Raw genomic sequence first — 19861 nt, forward strand, 5'->3', positions numbered from 1 at the left:
TTCATTTCTTCTCCATTTCCTTATCCCCTTGTGAATGAGAGCAGTGATCTTCAAAATTTTTGGTCTATGGCCCCTTTACATTCTTAAGTATTGTTGAAGATCCTGAAGACCTTTTATTTATGTGGGTTGTATTTATTGCTTTTTAACCCATTAATATTAAAAGCCAAGGATAGTTTAAAATATGTGTTAACTTACTTAAAATAACAACAAAAGTACTACATATTAACACAGATAAAATTTGCATAAAAATAAGTAAATTTTCCAAAACAATAAATATCTTTACTATTTGGCTTAATATAAGACAGGTGGATTCTCAATCTCCTGCTTTCTGTCATAATAAATAGGTAGTTGTAGCAGAAGTGTACAAAGAACATTTGACATTATATGAAGTGAGAAAAGAGGAGCATTTCAATAGTAGTTGAAGGTAATTGTGTCTGTTCTGTAGTATTAAAATCAAAACTGAATAAATGGTTGTTACCTAAACATTTTTGGCAATGCGGACTTTGAAGTCTCATCAATGAACTTTTTTACTTTGTCCCAATAAAGTCCATTAATCTGTCTCGTACTATGAGTGGATACTTCACTGTTGTATGATATTTACTATCATTGGTCATTTGGAAAACATTGGTTCAGAATTATATAGATATTCCAAATGTTCATGTATTTCATTAAACAATATTAAAGAAATAACTTCTTGATTTCCATTATTATCTCAATGGTTGATACAAGTTTTCCCAGGTTCTTATTTTTGCTTGAAAACTCTAATTTATCATTTACAAAAAATAATTATTTGTTAAGTGATTTGACAAAGTATCTTCCAAATACTCTAAATAACCACATGAAAAAATAATATTCTGTGGGGAAAAAAAAATCCCAAAACAATTTTTAAAAATCACAATGGCTGGTTTAGCTTGCAAGTCAAACAATCACACAAGTACTTTTACCTTAAATAGATGTTTCTGGTAGAATCATTTGAAAGCATTTTTTACCACAGAGTTTACCCAGTAGTGCTCTATAATGACTTTTTGACTTCAGGATTCCAGTTTCATCTGTTGTCTATAACTTTAATGCACCAGAATTTCCCTGCCATTTGAATATATCACGAGTATTGAGGATAGCCAAATTTAATTTTTCTTTTCTTTTCTTTTTTTTTTTTTTTTGGCACTAGAGATTGAACCCAGGGGGCTTTGTTACTGAGCTACATCCTCAGCCCTTTTTTCTTTTTTTATTTTGAGATAGGGTCTCACCAAGTTGCTGAAGTTGACTTTAAATTCAAATCCTCCTGCCTTTATCTCCTGAGTTGCAAGGTTACAGGCATGTGCCACCCCACCTGGCTAAAACTTCATTTCTTTATCAGCCAATTGATTATTTCCAACATTTATAAGTTCACTGCAAATAAAATATATAATTCCTCTTGAAAGCATAGTAGCACAAGGCTTATAAACTTTTCAGTCGAAATAGGCCTTAATTTTTTTTAAGTCTACACATAGTTTATGAGGGAGGAGTAAATCAAGAAAATTACATGTGTCAAATTATGGGAAGAAGGTGGCTTTGTATAAGAAGGGTGAACATTTTAGGTGGATAGATTTTCACAAATTACTTTGTCTTGGGAAAAGATTAGGTAGGAAAATAATCATTATAATCAATTTATGGTAGAAAACTAGGCAAAGATATATATCCCACTACCCAAGATTGCACATGTTGTGTTTTGGGGTTGAGAATGGAACCCAAGTCTCCTAAAGTCCAGTCCAGTCCAGAAGCTATTATAATCTTGCTGTTTTATTCCTTCTGTATCTCAGTTACTCATGATAAATGGAACCATTATGAGGAGAAGCACATATCTTTAAGGAAATAAATGAGCCTTTTGTAACATCTGATGAAAAACCCTAAAAGCTGGATTCTGTGTTCCATGTTACATTGCCCCAGACCTTTACCTTCATACTCATTGAATGATCTTTTTTTTAAAAAATGTAAAGTAAATCCCTAAAATCTTATCTTTTCTCACAAGAGGACATTTCATTTTGTTTATTGCGAAACTATTGTAAAAGTCACTGCTCTATATATTTTTAATGTAAGAATCTACTTGGATAGAAGAGCAAGATTTTGATTAATTGCCAAACAATTGTAAATGTACTTATAACTATAGACCTTCTTTTTTTCTGCTGCAGAATGATAAAATCAATTTATTTCCTATTAAAGTAGATGAGATTACTCAATTTTCACAAATTGAAAATTACTAGAGTGAAGAAGATTCCTTTTTTAATTTGTTCTAATTAGTTATATTTGACAGTAGAATGCATTTTTGACATATTATACACAACTTCTCATTCTTCTCGCTGTACACGGTGCAACATCACTCCTGTAGTGTAATCATACATGTTTATAGGGTAATAATGTCTGTCTCATTCCACCATTTCCCATTCCCACAGCCCCATCTCTCCCTCCCCACTACACAAACTGAAGTTCCTTCAAGTTTTTCTTAATTACATGTGCACCATTAGATTTAAATGCACCTCAGGTTATTAACGAATGGAAACTTTTAGAGTATAAACAAAGATTTTATTTATAATGTTGCTGTTTTCACCCAGTAATTAAGTTCTTTTTTTGTTTTCAGTTAATTGATAAATACCAGTTGAAAATAAAAGTACAAGACATGGATGGTCAATATTTTGGCTTGCACACAACTGCAACTTGTATCATTAATATTGGAGATGTGAATGACAACTTGCCAACGTTCACCCGTACTTCTGTAAGTATATGGTATTTATATAAGAAAAATATGTAACAGTGTTGATAAATATGCACATCTCCATCTGTGCTTCATGATTTCAAATGAAGTACCACAATGACATACTAGTTTGGTGTTGTCAACATAGTTCTTTAGAAATTGGAAGAACAGGATGTGAAGGTGATCTGGCTATGACGTCTGTCACCCACTGATTGACTGATCTGACTGCCTAGGCAGATGTCACCTTCCTCCCTGACCACGTGCATCCCTCCTGAAGTTGCTGTTCACTTAGTTGAAGGGGATCACCTTTCCTGATAGAGGAGATAGAGGAGGACCAGTCTTGGGTCAAGGGTATAGGAGTTGCTGTGCTCCCTGGTAGAACCTCCAAAAACACTCTCAAGAAATTGGAAGGACATAGCTTTCTTCATATGGTGGTTTATTTTTCTGAGGGCTAACTAGTGAAATATTTTGTTTCTTTTTATTATTTTTAGTATGTGACATCAGTGGAAGAAAATACAATTGATGTGGAAATCTTACGTGTTACCGTTGAGGATAAGGATTTAATTAATACTCCTAATTGGAGAGCTAATTATACCATTTTAAAGGGAAATGAAAATGGAAATTTTAAAATTGCAACGGATCCCAGAACCAATGAAGGTGTTCTGTGTGTAGTTAAGGTAAGAATAAATTAGTATATCAGTTGTTTGTAATTTATAATATTATGGAACAGCATATTGGGTTTTAATAGGAACAAAGAAAATTATGTAGATGCAGGAATAACATTCATACAGAGGTAAATGTAAATGCCTATACACACACACACACACACACACACACACACATACATATATATATATTCAGTTGTGGTGATCTTTATAAAGTCATGGTTTAAAAAAACCATTTATATGTATTCAATTAATTTGATATAGTATCTGCCTTTTAACCAAAATCTCTCAACAATTCAAAAGCTAGCATAGCTTTGAGGCTAATTGAACAGAGTCAAGCTCTTCTAGACTGTTCTTTCTTGTAGCTGGGTTAAGAAATCACCACTTAGTAAACTTTCCAAATGAGTCACTCCTAGTCAGACCCATAGAGAAGCTGTCTTTTTTGTTCATATATATCGAGCATACAATATATTCTTAACTTCCAGTTTCAGAATGGGAATCCTAAACCATTCAAAGATGTACATCTTCTAAGACTTCTTTCTAATATCATTTTTATATCTGAGGAGAACTCAGTGCTAATTCAGGAGCTAGAGATAGCACATAAAGCAACCTGAGCTATTTTGACCTTGGGCAAAGTCATACACATTTCTGCTGTATTTTTAATAACTAGAACACGATTCTCTTGTGGATCTATAGAACTTTCTGTTTGCACTTATTCTCAATTAGTATGGACCAAAAAGGGCAATTTTTTTCCTTGCAGTGATGAAAATTAGCTGTACTTTGTGAGTTAATTTCTATTTTTCAAAACAGCAAAGAAAAATCTTTTTGAGTCCTGTCTCTATCTTACCCACCCCTTGCCCTAATCCTAAGAAAATGCATTTTTGTGAAGTCTAAAACCTGAAAAAAAAATCTTTTATTCATTTTCATTACAAGTACAAATCAGGTCAAATACAATAAAATCTTCTATCAAACTTGGTACTTCCAGTTTTTAAGAAAGGGGGTGGAGGGCAGGAAGATAGAAAAAGAAAGAGTCATGTTCTTAAACTTTCTATATCTGGTGTCTCCCCTCCTAAATATATTTTACAAAGCTTGGCTCAGTTTTTCTACACAAACCAAGTCCAAGTAATTTTTATTCATCTCAAGAGTGTAGGACAAGCTGTCCTCAAAAAGGGAATGGTATAGTAAATGACCATTGATTATGATATGAAACCACTAAAGGAGGATTCTTATTTGTTAACATCGATTTTAGTAAATTCTTCCTGAAATCATTACCAAGACCTGTTATACTGCCTGTGTTAAATTTGTAGTTGAGGAAGAGTTTTTTGTTTAGTTTGTGTCAATTGCACTCAAATCTGAATGAGTTGAAGAATTCCCCTCTCTTTACCACCACCATGATTTTAGATACATGTTTCATATTCTCATGACTGTTTCCAACATAGTACTTATGTATTTCCAAATTTAACAAGTTATTGGTACTTGTCAACATTGCCAACTCTTAAATATCTTGATCTGATTTTCGACACATTTAAATTGCCAGCCACTGAATTATGAAGAAACACAACAGGTGACCCTACAAATTGGAGTAGTTAATGAAGCTCCATATTCTAGAGAGACTAGCTCAAGATCCGCCATGAGTACAGCAACGGTTACTGTTAATGTGAAAAACCAGGACGAGGGCCCTGAGTGTAGCCCTCCAGTCCAGACTGTTCGAATCAAAGAAAATGCCCCAGCAGGGACAAGAAGCAGTGGCTACAAAGCATATGACTCAGATACAAAAAGTAGCACTGGAATAAGGTATTTATCATTCTATTGTTCGCTCCAAATTTATTGTGTTTTAAAGATTTATAATTTACTTATTGTCATTTCACTTATAATACTTTTTATGACTTTAATTCATTGTTGTTAAACAGGTATAGGAAAATAAGTGATCCAAAAGGGTGGGTCACCATTAATGAAGATTCAGGAATAATCACAGTTTTCCGAAGTCTTGACCGAGAGGCAGAGGCCATCCCAAGTGGTGTATATAACGTTACCGTCCTTGCGTCAGATCAAAGTAAGAAATGTGTTTTTAAGCCTGCTACATACATCTTTGGCAATATACTTCCATTTTAAAAAAAGTGACTCTAGACACTTTTAATTTTTCCCCAAAATGACATATAAAGTAATTGAGAGATTTGCTATAATTTATTAACTCATGTCTGCTTTCTAATAGCATTTCCAGGGTTAAATGTAATTATAAAGCAATTTAGTCACAGACATACTTGAAACTGTAACATATTAATATTAAATAATTAGGAAAAATTGAGAAAATGACTTTGGTAAAACTAACTTCAATTTATCTACTCATTTCTCTTAAAATCTTCATTTTATTGGGAAAGTTTATTACAGGGAGAACATACTTATTGCCACATGGCACACTTCTGGAAAGCAATTATAACTTTTACAGGAATTTAACAGTATACTGAGGGGCTATAATTGTGATTAAAAACATTATACAAAGATAAATCATCCTCACAGTAAATGATATAGTTATAAAATTAGACAACACTATGAATCCATAAAATCATATAAAATGTAAAATTATGTTCTGTGCATCCTATAAAGTTGAGAGGAATATGAGTAGAGTGATTATATATAAGACTCATTTAGTGCACAAAATACACTTTTACCATACATACATTTGAACTTTGATCTTTTGTAAGATAAATATGCTAACTATAATAAATTCGTTATTATGCTCTCACTTGCAAAATTAGGATTCAGCCATGATTTTGGAAGATGATTTAGGTATTCAAATTCTCTCTGAATTAATTCTGGAATATACTCAGTGACTAGTCTCCTTAAATATTGTTCTTCTGCTATTCTTTTCTTTTTTTTTCTAGAATTCCCATTAGATGAATGTTGCTATTTTATTTCTACTGGAATTTGAGCTGTAACTTCCTTTTTAAATAATTAATGCATTTTCTTTAAATCTTAGAAGATTCTAACTATACCTGCTTCAAAGAAGTCTTACATAGAATTAATCTAACAGTGATTTTGTTGGATTTTAACATTGCTCCTTTGGGAATTTAATTGGCAGGCTTATATTAAATGGGAGGTATTTGGTTTGCTTTCTGCTTCTATTTTTTTTTTCCTCTTCTACTGTATCCCATCTCAGCTAGTAGTCTTATAGTTGCTTGTACCTGCTTTTTTGTGACCCATGGTTCAGGACCAGTTTTGAATCTGGAGTTCCAAGTATTCCTGGCCCACAATGGCACTGGAACTACTGCAGGTCCAGTCGCTGGTTATGACTTCCGGGATCTGCCTGGTCCTCTGGCTATCCTGTGTTGATAGCTCCCTATGAGACAGAGCCTCAGGTTTTCTTCTTCCTCTTCTTCGTCTCAGTGTTCAAGGCATCTTTAATAATTAGAAGGAATAACTGATTGAGAGACAGGACTCCTGATCCATGCTCTTCAACTTCATACCTAATAACGTCATTACTAATTTGTGTCCCAGATTTATTTCTGCTTTGTCTTTGAATCTTCCAGATTTGTCGGTGTAGTGCCTTGCACAGAGTACTTACTCAGTGAGTTTTTGCCAAATATATAGATTAATTACTTAAACTACATCCATGGTGATTATTTCAGTTTGCAAGTGGTTTTCCACTCTTAGAACATTTTCATATACTATTTTTGTTTTATTTTCCAAAATATTTATCTTCTATCATTAACTTTTCTTGGAAAACCTTAAGCGCTTCCTGTAAAAATGGATATTGAAATCTACACTCTCTAGTATGGTATTCAAAGATCCCAGCCCTTTTCTCCACTCTCAATTTCCTGCTCCCTGCTCTCTGCTTCTTCCTTTATTTTCTCCAGATCAGGGATATGTACAGCATGCTTTCTGACCTCCTTGAATTTCCCCATGCTTTCAAACATTCCAGAAGTACTATTGTTCATACTCTTTTCTTTTTTCCTCTTAAAAACCAATCAAAACTCACCTCTATAAAGATTTCTATATTTATTGTAGTGAATTCTTGAATTGGGTAAACATACCTAGTATACTAGTTATTCTCTGCAGTCCACTTGAATATAGTATTCTTATTCTTCCTTTTTTTTTTTTTTTTTTTTTTCTAGTACTGGGCATTGAACTTAAGGGACTCAACCACTGAGCCAGAACCCTAGCCCATTTTATATTTTTAGTTAAAGACACTGTCTTGCTAAGTTGCTTAGGGCTTAAGCTAAATTGCTGAGGCTTGCTTTGAACTTGTGATCCTCCTGCCTCAGCTTCCCAAGCTGCTGGGATTAAAGGCCTCTTGTGATACTACACCTGGCCATAATATTCTTTTAATGTTCCCTGAGGATTTAGCTTGTGGCTGTGCTTGTGACAGTAACTTATAGGTACTCAACAAGTATTTAAAAATTTTCAGTGTATAATTTCTTGGCAAATCTTCAAACATTAAAAATGTATTTTTACTTTGATTTTCCTAGATGGGAGAACTTGTACGGGGACACTGGGGATTATACTTGAAGATGTGAATGATAATGGCCCGTACATACCTAAGCAGACAGTAGTAATCTGCAAACCTACTATGTCCTCAGCGGAGATTGTTGCTGTTGATCCTGATGAACCCATAAATGGCCCACCGTTTGATTTTAGTTTTAGGAGTTCCGATTCAGAAGTACGGAAACTGTGGAGACTGATGAAAATTAATGGTATGTGTTTCGAAACGTTGCCCTTTTCTTTTCAATGTCATCTAGATGTTTCTTGATGAAACAGAATAATGCAGTTCTCAGTTTGGGCGGGCACTAGGCCTCTCTAGTGTCTGCCTGTAATTCTATGCCAGAGTTTCTTTAGGCAAAGTTTCATGAGTTTGCATTTCTCACTCTAAGAACCCATCCACATAGATTCTTTACATGACAATCATACCCTACATTATAAGGGAATCCCTCTCTTTTGCATATTCGTCCTCTGAGGCAGTCACTCAAGCAGAATATGTATTAAGAAATTTGCTTGAAATCAGCTGTGAAAGGAAGGACTGGGGAAAGGAGAAATGGAGGTGCAGCGCAGACCAGTAACAGCTGAGCTGATCCCATGGGGAGTCTGAGCTCAGGTCCTTTCACAGTGGTTCCATGTCGATTCCCCGTTCTCTGTCATTGCTCCATTGGTGGACGAGGCAGCCCAAAGGGATATGAGTTTGAGTAAAAGGGATACTCATAGAAGACACTGATGACAGTCCTTCATTGCATGGGGATCTGGTGCCCAGACAGTGTCCACCATGCCATCACTCCTGTCTACCCCTGTGTTGACTCCTGACCATTTTGTGTCCGTTGTTTTTCTTGGGATCCTTCCTCAACTTGGTTCCCAGTCTTTACTTTAGACTTCAGCCCATAATGGTCTTTGGTGACAAGAATGGTGAAAGTGAAGGTGACCTCTCCATTTTCACCTTCCCGTCATTCTCTACATCAGCAATTCCCCATCTCCTGCTTACCTGCCTGTGGACCATGATGTTGGTACTGCTGGTTATCAGGGACGAGTCCTGTCCCTCACTTGTTGAAGTATAATATTAGAGAAACATGCTAAGGCAAGCATATAAAAGAGGGTTTATTTAAAAAAGGGGTAACATAGATTTCTTCTGGGAGGGAGAACAGGGCCATAGCTAGTATCCTGGTATACGCAGAAGTGAGAGCGTTTGGCCTTTTTATAGTCCTAAGCTTCCTTTGTTCTCCTGCTCCCTTCCCCTTATCTCTCTCCTTCCTGCATAGGTGACTGGGTGACTAGGTGAGAAGCAGATGGGCTGGAGGGGCCAAGGTGAAGTGATCTGGGCAGGAAGGGGACTAATTTACAACTCCCTGAAGGAGGGATGATCCCTGGGAGAGGTTACCTTAGCAACAGGTTGGAGCAGGGGCAGGTTATCTTGATAAGGGTGGAGGAAGAGCTCTGAAGGAATTAACAGTTCAGTCCCTCCATTCTCTGGATCTGACCCTTGCCTATCTGCCTGTCTAATTCTGACTTCAATGTCATGTTCTGCTAGTTTTTATGACTCAAGAACCTCTGTAAATCCAGTAAAGTTTGCTTTAAAATATCCTTGACCATCGTTAAATCCCACCTTTTCAGTGACTGACTCTCACATTCCTATTAGGACAAATTAGAAAAGAAAGGTGAGAAAAATGTAAAGTGGAATGGGATGGGGAAAGGAAAAGAAGGACCTGTAAAAATAAGTAAGCTACTGACTGTGTCTTGAAGCCTGTCTTGTGAACCGGCAAGATGGCTTTAAAACAATATTCGATTTTGTGTGTATTCTTTCTTAAGAAGAGTTAACCTTATTCTTAGATTTTTGACATTTCTACTCATTTGGTGTCATAACATCATTGTTTTAAATAATGTTGATAGGAAGTGATAATTTAAAAAATATATACCCCTACTTGCTGGGTGCAGTGTCGCATACCGGTGATTGTAATGATTCAGGAGGCTGAGGCAGAAGGATCACAAGTTCAAAACCAGCCTCAGCAACTTAGTGAGAACTTCAGGAACTTGGAAGATCATCTCAAAGTAAAAAATAAAAAGGGCTGGGATGTAGCTCTGTGGTAAAGCATCCCTGGGTTTAATCCACAGTACCCTGCCCCCCAAATATATTCATATATATATATATATATATATATATATATATATATACACACACACACACACACACACACACACACACACACACACACATAAACATACTTTGGCAGAAGTATGTCCAAAACTTTGTGGGTTTTGTTTTGTTTTGTAGTTCTGAGTATTGAACTCAATGCTTTGCACATCCTGGGCAAGTTTTAAACCCCTGAGCTACACTCTAAGCCCTCAAATTTTATTATTTTAAAGAGTTACTGGTCTGTGAGTTCATCCCAAACCAGGGAAACAACAAGTTAAGAAACACCAAGAAAAGACTTTGAAGTCCTATGGTCAAATGCTGGCCTCACCATTTATTAGTTCTGTAGATCTGAACATACTGTTTATTCTGTTTCAGCATCAATTTACTCATGTGTAAAGTGGGATTATTTCAGAAAGTAAATGAGATCATGAATGAAATAGACCAAAGCACACTGTGAATCATTAGTTTTGGTTTTGTTTGTCTTATTATTTTTATTATTCCTTGTATAATAAACTTGACAAGGTTACCATGGTTTATCTTAAAATCTTAATAATTTTCTCACCTAAACATCCAATTTACATTGAGAGCCTCAAACACCGCACCAAAAAAAAAAAAATCAGAATGTCAGATTTGGCATTTAAGGGATTGTCCTTTGGCATGTGACAACTATATTTAGTACCATGTCTTTGGTTCTGAATCCAAAACTGGGCTTGTGGTCTAGATCTCTTTCTACCTTTGATCTAACAACAACAACAACAACAAAAAGGTCAAAATAAAAATCTGTGCAGGTGGACCCAATGTCCTTTAGGAGATGCAGTTCCAGCAGTGTGACCTATGACCTACTAATATGTTCAAAGTCAGGTATGTTCTAAGTTGTTAGAATCTGTCTCTGATAATAAATCACAAGTGTGTGTGTTTACTGGGCACAGTATATGAGAAAAAATAAAGGGAGATACCCAGAATTTCAGATCATTCCTTTCTGATAAAGTCAGTGAAAAGGAAATATACACTGACTGGTTTAATTGAATATTTTACAGATATGATAAAAAACCAACCTCTTATGCCCCTTAGCTATGATAAAAGGATTTGTTTTTGAACAGGTAAAATATATTATTTCAAGACCAACTTTTATATGCAGTATGCAATGGCTATAGGTTAGAACCATTCAGACCATTCACATTTACAGTCTGCTAGCAGTTGTGCTACCCCATTGAATATCCACTTGTAGGGAAATATGATAACTGTCTGATAAGTAGTTATTGTTGCCCAGGACAAATCAGTGATGTTCTATAATGTTTGGTTTTATTTCGTAAATAGTTATTTTTGCCCAGGACAAATCAGTGATGTTCTATAATGTTTGGTTTTATTTCGTAAATAGTTATTTTTGCCCAGGACAAATCAGTGATGTTCTATAATGTTGGGTTTTATTTCTTCCTCAGATACAGCGGCAAGTCTTTCTTATCAGAACGATCCTCCATTTGGGTCCTATGTAGTACCAATTCAGGTTACAGATAGACTTGGCTTCTCTGCAGTCACTTCACTGAATGTTGTTATATGTAACTGCATTACCGAAAATGACTGCACCTTTCGCACAAGTGGAAGGACTGGCAACGGAGAAGTAAAACTTGGAACGTGGGCCATCCTGGCAATATTGTTGGGCATAGCATTGCTATTTTGTAAGTCCTTTCTTGAATTTCAATAACAGTCTCTAGGGTAACTTCCAAGACACATTCTTATAACCGGCACTCTCACCTATAGCTGATCGTTTGCATATAGCTTAGTTTCTATTTAAAACATAAATATTTGTAGTGCATATTTTAAGTGCACTTATGTGTAGCTCTGGTGTCTCCTCAATTAACATAGACATAACTTTCAGTGTAGACATAACAGCATGTGGCATGCACTTGCCACATGTATTTAGAGCAAACTTTTGTATACTGCTTTGACATAAGCAGTCTCACTTATATGCTCTAGAAAGTTATGATTTATTTTGTGTATGAATCATTGTAAATTCATACTTTCACATTATCTTATGATAGACTTAAGTAGAGTTCTTTGTTTCTTCCTCCAGGTATACTATTTACATTAGTCTGTGGGACTTCTGTGATAAACAAACAACCAAAAGAACTGCCTGATGATTTAGCCCAGCAGAACCTCATTGTGTCGAACACCGAAGCTCCTGGAGATGACAAAGTGGTAAGCCATTTGTCTTAAATAAATACAAAGGATGAATTAGTGTATAATGTAGATTCTTTCTAGAATGGTCTTTTCTGAGCAAAGTTCTTTTGAGATCAGGTAATTTACCATAAAATGTCATCTCCCTCATGGAACAGATAAAATGACTGATTCCTCTGGGGACACATGGTATTTTGATTTGGCCATGTAGTGCTAGTTTATAGTAAAAATCCTTTAGCATGTCATTAGTACTTTCTACTTCAGATGTTTCATGGTTTCAGTGTTAGGCCTAGTTTTCTGCATCTATTTAAATTGCTGCTTCTGCTGTAAACATGTTGCATTTAATTAGTCACAGATCGCCAGGGTAATTGTTTTAAATTTTTTTCTGGCAACAGCAATAAAATCGCTACAAGCTTTGATCGTCGTGGGAAGAAGTTTAATGGATTTTGTTCTGGCTGTAATGTGGGTTAGAGAAGAGCCTGAGGTTGAATGTCCAAAAGAGCAGTGCTAGCAAGTGACAAACATTTCTCTGACTTTTTTCTAGCCCAATATGTGGAAGAGGAGCAAGTAAATTCCTTATAAAAAGCATAATTAGTGATCAGAGCAGAAAAAAAATTGGAAAATAAAAGCCTGAGGTATTTAAGGAGGGATTGAAAGAAATAAAACTTAAATTACATTAGTGGCCAGAGCTTTGATGTTCTTGGTATCTTCCCTGCTTGGTTTATTATTTGCATTTATGTGGATTGCAAGAATATATTATTATAGCTAAGATTCTTACAGCAACATCATTCTTTTTATTCAGTTGAAGTGAACGGAATTGCTGAACAAAAAGGCTAATTATTATTTCTGTTTCTGCCTTGTCAGATAAAAGGGGATGGATTTACCTATGAAAGTAACATTTCATAATTTAACTATGAAAGCAAATGTATGTGAGACCGTAGTGATGCTTTGGGGTGTGATATGCAGGAAGGAGGTAACAACTGAAGTTGTGCAATATAAGAAGCTTTTAAAGAAGGAATTATACATCAAGCTTTCCAATTTGTCCAAGTGCCACTGACAGCTGCAACTTGTTTCTTATGATAAGATCCTAAATTTAATATTGGGATTGTAATAGTCAGATGCTTGGGATTGACAAAACAGGCTTAGTTTCTGTCCCCAGAGAGCTTACTACTTTCTAGGACACAAAACAAATCAAGGCAAATTTCAGTAATGATGTTGATTTTTCTTTGTCTTTTGTGTGTGTGTGTGTGTGTGTGTTGTTATTATTATTATTCTTTTCTGTAATTTCCCCAATGCAAATTGTTTTCATTTCAGTATTCCACAAATGGCTTCACAACCCAAGCTGTGGGTGCTTCTGGTCAGGGAATTTGTGGCACCGTGGGATCCGGAGTCAAAAACGGAGGGCAGGAGACCATCGAAATGGTGAAAGGACACCAGACCCTGGACTCCTGCCGGGGGGCTGGGCATCATCACACGCTGGATTCCTGCAGGGGAGGACACGTGGATGTGGACAACTGCAGATACACTTACTCCGAGTGGCACAGTTTCACTCAGCCCCGACTTGGAGATGTGAGTTTCCCTAGGTGTTCTACAAATCTATTTTAATTTCCCTTAAACTTTATAATGATAAAGATTTTATGTTTATATCTATCTCTGTTTTTATTTAATTATGAATCTGCTCATTGGAAGTAGTTTCTTCTTAATTCTGATTTAGTTATGTTCCGATTTGAGTAGTTATTTACTTTTCCTCAGATGTTGTTTGGGTTTTATTATTTTTAATGAAATCAGATGTGATGATATTTAAATTATTCTCTCAAGACTTTGTGCTAACATTTCACATCTGATAACTCATGTCTTAGAATCCAGAAGTGTAGTATAAGACAATACCCATGTGCTTCATCACTGTGCCTGTGTGTGGATATCTGAGCTCATATCCATGTGGGTTCAGTTTAATACATGCATTTTCACTTTTTGCCATCATATTTGAAAGGGGAAATGTCTGATTACCTAGAATGAACACTAGTTACTTGCTGCGTTGTATGTGACAAATAGAAACTTGCTATATACTGAATTGATAGTGTGATTCTTGATCATACAGACCAATCATGTGCATTTTTTATATGTAGGAATCCATTAGAGGACACACTCTGATTAAAAATTAAACAATGAAAGGTAAATCAAAGCAATTATTTTTATGTTAGTATGTTTTGGTGTTTAAAATAATAATAATAAAATGTGTTGTGTTTTTCCCCTTGACAGAAGGTGAATCAGTGTAATCAAGATGACAGTCACAAGCACGCTCAAGACTATGTCCTTACATATAACTATGAAGGAAAAGGATCGTCAGCTGGTTCTGTGGGCTGTTGCAGTGAACGACAAGATGAAGATGGGCTTGAATTTTTGGATCATTTGGAGCCCAAATTTAGGACACTAGCAGAAGCATGCATAAAGAGATGAACATGGTCTCATAAGTCAACCAAAGCCAGTGGCTTTATCATCTTTTAATTTGTGTTCCTCTTCCTTTTAGTTACAAACGAGGATTTTTCAAAACAGAAGATGTTATGTTTGGAACTTTTCTCTGTTTATTTTGCACAATCTCTTTGGCCAAATGCATATTTACGGGAAACCAAATAAGTACACAATTTTTTGGACTTCCATGTAGTTTTTGATTACTTGCTCCCAAGTACATTTATTTACAAACAGGAAACTTGCATTATTGTTTACATTTGGGTATAATGACAACAGCCAATTCATAATGCAATAAAATTTAATTGACTCAAATCTGTATTTAAAGACCACTTGAAATATAACCTGATAGAAGAATGTAGAGAATATTATCTCCGGTTAATTAATTACTTAGTTATTTGTGTGGTGCTTGGAAACTGTTGTTTTTCTAAACATTCTAAAGTGTATACACTGCATCTTGCTTTATTTTGTAGCATGACCTTTCTTTGTAATGGGAAGGGAGATTTCTAACTAGATATTGATTGTTATTACAATTCCATTTTGGTGGAGCTCACTTTTAGATTTTATTTCATGTAGAATCTTATACTGAGTCTATAATTTCCCTGTTACCGACGCTGTTAGTGAAACTTGTTTCAAAAGTGCTTTCAGAATGTTTTTGCTCTTGCAGTTTTTTTGTCTTTGAAATGCCCAGTGGTGTGTCTGTCTGTCTGTCTATCTCTCTCTCTCCTATTTGTCTTCTATTTTTTTCAAAAACTTCTACTTAGGTTAGAGAATCCAGATGTTTTTCAAAGTTGTCTCTCTTTTTCCTTTTGTATAAAGTGAATTCTTTTTGTTTTATGTAAGCATATGTATTCTTTTTTTTCTGAAAATCAATGTGTTAACTTTATTGTTTTGAATATCTTGGTGATTGCTTCATTACCTCCTCAACAAAGAATTTTGCCATTGAAACTGTAGAACTATGTTATGATGTTTTAGATGCAACATTCTATGTTAACAAAAGGACTGGTGTAATTAGATTGGGATGAGGATATTTAGTGTGCAGTAACACAGTTATAGTTCATATCTTTAAAACAAGGATACAGTTTATAAATGCCAAATAGTGTTGATTGTTTTAAATAAGCTTCAAAATACAGGGATCTTGAAAGTTCTCTAGGATGACAATTTTACTTTTTTTTTTTTTTTAAGATAAGATGGTTAGTCCTATCTGTTTGTAAAGGTTTTTTGTTTGTTTGTTTGTTTTTTAATATTACACAGTTACAGTTTTTAGCAAATATACAAATGAGCCAGACAACTTAAATTTTAAAACAATAAGACAAAATTAAACTTAATATCCAAGCAAATTTCAGATTTATGGCTTACTTCATTGAATTCTTCACGTGTGCAAATATATGGACATTCTAAATATATTTCTAATATTTAATATTGTTAATAATGTGCCTGCCTTGAATGTACAAGGTTGGCTTATAACAATTATTTTTCAAAATTAGCATTGGATAGTTATTCAGTAACCATCTATCTTCTCAAAAGTTTCATTACTACTCAGTCAAAAATACAATTTCCCAGAATTATTTTTAATAAATTATGTTTAAAAATCTTGTGTATTACTAGTTATGCAATTTTTAAAAGTGAGTGTGAATTTTTTGGGTCTGATATGAATTTAAAGGGTCATGCTTTTCTGATATAGAGAAATTGAGTCCCTTTTATAGACTCCTGTTATACATTTTTAGAACTTCAAGTTTGATTCAGAGAGATCTTTGGAGCACTGTTCTCAACACGTTTATGTTCATGCCATTATAAGAACTGTGAAGCTGGGGTCCTGATTAAATTGCGTACTTTTTTCTTGTGTGTATTTCTATCATTTTAAAGTGGGGAATACTACTAGAACTCCTTTCCTATGATGGTTGTAAGATACTTGAATAAAAAATGTTTTTTAAGCATGAAAGTCATATAGAGTGGTCCACCTAAAAAGGCACATGATAAATGATTTTAAATAAGTCAAATGTACAACCAATTCATGTTAACAACAACAAAAAAATCAATTAAAATAGGATAGTGGGGAGATTTTTTTTTAAAAAATCTTACAACATGTCAATCAAGAATATGTCTCTTCATAATGATCGCTTGATGACTGGGTCTTAGATTGGGTCTCAGCTGTTCAGAACATATAGTGCAAAGATTGCTGAGCCGCATCCATGTAAGATGACCTAGTTTGTGATACTATGAAATTACAAAGTTGAACTTGGATGGAAAACAAAAGCTCTTTTTAAACTGGGTGCTAATTCTGGAGCCCTATATATATATAAAATTACACATTTAAGATTCTTTAGCTGCTTTCCTAGCTGTCTTGCTAAACATTAGCAATCACTTGTTGAAAGTCTGTGTCTCTCTGGTGGTTGCCATGATAACCCTAAGGGCAAAGACTCCAGGGTAAGATTCCCTGATACAAATCTCTGAGACACACTCTTGATAGAATTTGAGAAGTCACTTAAACCTTCTTTGCCTAGTTTCCTCACTTGTATTGAGCTGGGTGGAGAAGACTACTTGAATGGATTCCTGTCAGTGTTAAAAGAGTTAAGTCATAGGAATTGGTGCAGAGTTGCTGTCAATGTGTCTTTAGTCCCCCCTACAGCTGTTTGCTTGCCTTGTCACTTGGCTTCACCTTTCCCAGAAGCCCAACCAGCATTTTACCTGTGATGGCCTTTGGCAACTTCATGGTTCATAATAGCTTCTAGGTCTCTCATTCTTGGTATTGAGAAAGCTACATCTTATTCATAAACCAGGAGTCAGTGTGATGCAATTTTTGATCAGCCATATTTTGCCTCAGGGAGGCCAAATCTTAGGATTCCCCAAAGAAATAGGTTGTGCTTCTTTACAGGAGGAAGGCATTGTTAGTTCAATACAGTTCTATTTGGTTTCTCCCTATAATTATTTCCTGCTTTTTTGGGAAAAAAAATCCTTATCTTAAGATAAGGTTACTTACTGTTTTTTTTTTTTTTTTTTTTTTTTTTTTTTATCTTGGGTCCTGATTCCCTCATGCAAAATCTGACTACAGGCTTCCTCCTTAGTCTTCATCTCTATCCCTTTTCCTGGGAAACTGGTGGAAATCTTGACAACTTATTTTGCTCTGCTCAACACTGTTAGTAACATCCTGAGTCTAAAAATACTTTTTCTTCTATGTGTTTAGACCCTCCTTCAGTAAAAGAAGTCCTAAGAAGTTACATGATACATGATATCTATGAAGACTTACAGCTCTAATTCAGCTCTTCTATGAGGTTCTTGTTAACCCTCTAGGATTTCAAGCTCATTAAGTAAAAAACAAATACGTTACGCGTCACACCAGATCAGGTTCATTCTGAGTTTCCCATCTGAATCATGTGCTCCTAATTACTTTGACTTGAATCTTTGATCTCTATCTCTTTTTTGCATAACTCATCCTATTTGTTGTCCAAAACTGCCAATGTTTTTGCGAATTTTCAACACAATTTCATTCCTTAAAAAATTCATTTCTATGACAGTCACTTAATGCTTTCCCAGTGCAGTCATGCATGCTCTTCCTAATATGCACTATAAAGCCTGTGCTTCTATGACACAAGATGAATCAGCTTCTCTCTCCGCCCGCATACTCTAATGCAGGTCTCGACATGGTGGATTGCGCAAGGAGTGGACCAATGCCTGTAAAACATGTTATATGATGCTTGGCACATAGTAAGTATTAAACACATGTGAAAAAAATTCCAGATGATGCCAAACAACTAACACTGTAGTGTGTGAACTTGTGCCCCACTCTTCCCAAGCCAGGTGTTCCTACTGATGACCTGTATCCTATCTCACTTATTCCTCACTCCTCTCTTCATTATGCTCCCACCAATACCCCATGCAAGCCCTCCACATGTCTCAGCTCCACTGGTGTTTGTGCCTCCAGTTTCTTCCATCTTTTCTTCATACAACTGCCCCCAAAGAATAGACATGATCATGGCATTCTACTGCCTACAGGCTACTTATGGCTTTGAAGGATAAACTGGAAACAAAATCACAATCAAACCCCTATCTCCTTGTAAGAACCATACACAGCTACCTGTGGTACAACTGGTTACAGGCACATTCGCACAGTTCCTGGTGGGAGGGGGTAGGTGGTAGTCCAGGTAGCTTAACTGGACCACAATACGTGGTTGGCACCTCCATACATACTCTCCATCTTGCTCATGTTGGATCCTACATCTGCAATGTTCTGGCTCACTTATTGTTTATTTCTTCCTTTGAAAAAATATGACTTTTTGAGGATCTAGTTCAAATATATCTCCTGTAAAAAGAATTTGTATGTCTAGAGAAGATTCATTGATATAGTTTTCACTTACAAGCTTATATGTATAAGTGTGTGTGCATGTCTTTCCTCATATAGAAGCTCACTGAGGTTGAAAAAAAATAAAGATGCCTATCCTTACAATGCTATCTGGCAATATTTTTTCCCACCAATATTTTTTCAAGTATTGGAGATTGAACCTTAGGGTGTTTTACCACTGAGCCAGGTATCCCCAGTCCTTTTTATTTTTTATTTTGAAACAGGGTCTTGCTAAATTGCTGAAGTTCTCCCTAAGTTGCTGAGCCTGGCTGTGAACTTGAAAGTCTACTTCCTCAGCCTCCCTAGGGGTTCACAGGTGTGCACTATTGCTCCTGGCCTGTCAATACATTTTGACGAAATAAAATTACATTGACCAATTCTCAATGGAAAAAAAAAAAAAACTATTGAAGATGAAAAACTAGGATTTTTGGTGGTTCCTACCTTACTTTCCCTTGGCATTAATGTTCCATTGTAGACATAATGCTTATAAGATTCTGCATTGAATTCTTTCTCTAATGCAGAGATACTGAGTTAAAGATTTGCATTTACAACTTTGTACAAGAAAGCAAAGTCCTGAGGTTCTGGAACACTTTCCCTCTGGTGCATAGTGTGGGTGGCAGACAGCAGAGATACTGCCCCAGCATTGTGGTTTGGGTCAGCTGAAAGAGTCCTACCACCAATAATTGCACAATCCTGCTTGTAACCAGCTGCACCACAGTAAAATATAACCATCAAGCGCTCTTGTCTGTCTTCTTTACTGTATGCCAGCACATAGAGGAGTGGACACTCCACAGATTTGTTGGATGAATGAGTGAGTGAATGTATTAGGTACCGGACCAGGATTAGATCTCAACATTGCCTTTTTTTCCTCATTG

General features: G+C 35.6%; 1 protein-coding gene across 2 annotated transcripts in view; it reads left to right on the plus strand.

The window, feature by feature from the left end:
* Dsc2 (desmocollin 2) overlaps positions 1–14638 on the plus strand; it is a 31212-nt gene extending 16574 nt beyond the window's left edge. Inside the window, exons 8-16 of one of the 2 annotated variants that reach the window (XM_076836512.2) lie at positions 2615–2749; positions 3220–3405; positions 4931–5187; positions 5304–5446; positions 7860–8084; positions 11446–11682; positions 12078–12202; positions 13496–13750; positions 14441–14638. In XM_076836512.2, the coding sequence (XP_076692627.2) occupies positions 2615–2749; positions 3220–3405; positions 4931–5187; positions 5304–5446; positions 7860–8084; positions 11446–11682; positions 12078–12202; positions 13496–13750; positions 14441–14638 (1761 nt within the window). Of the gene's footprint in view, positions 1–2614; positions 2750–3219; positions 3406–4930; positions 5188–5303; positions 5447–7859; positions 8085–11445; positions 11683–12077; positions 12203–13495; positions 13751–14307; positions 14354–14440 lie in introns of those variants that run through there. The other variant, XM_076836513.2, reaches the window with a different exon arrangement.
* The last annotated feature ends 5223 nt before the right edge of the window (positions 14639–19861 follow it).

The sequence above is a fragment of the Callospermophilus lateralis genome, chromosome 17, assembly GCF_048772815.1.
Source record: "Callospermophilus lateralis isolate mCalLat2 chromosome 17, mCalLat2.hap1, whole genome shotgun sequence".
NCBI classification, from domain to species: Eukaryota; Metazoa; Chordata; class Mammalia; order Rodentia; family Sciuridae; genus Callospermophilus; species Callospermophilus lateralis.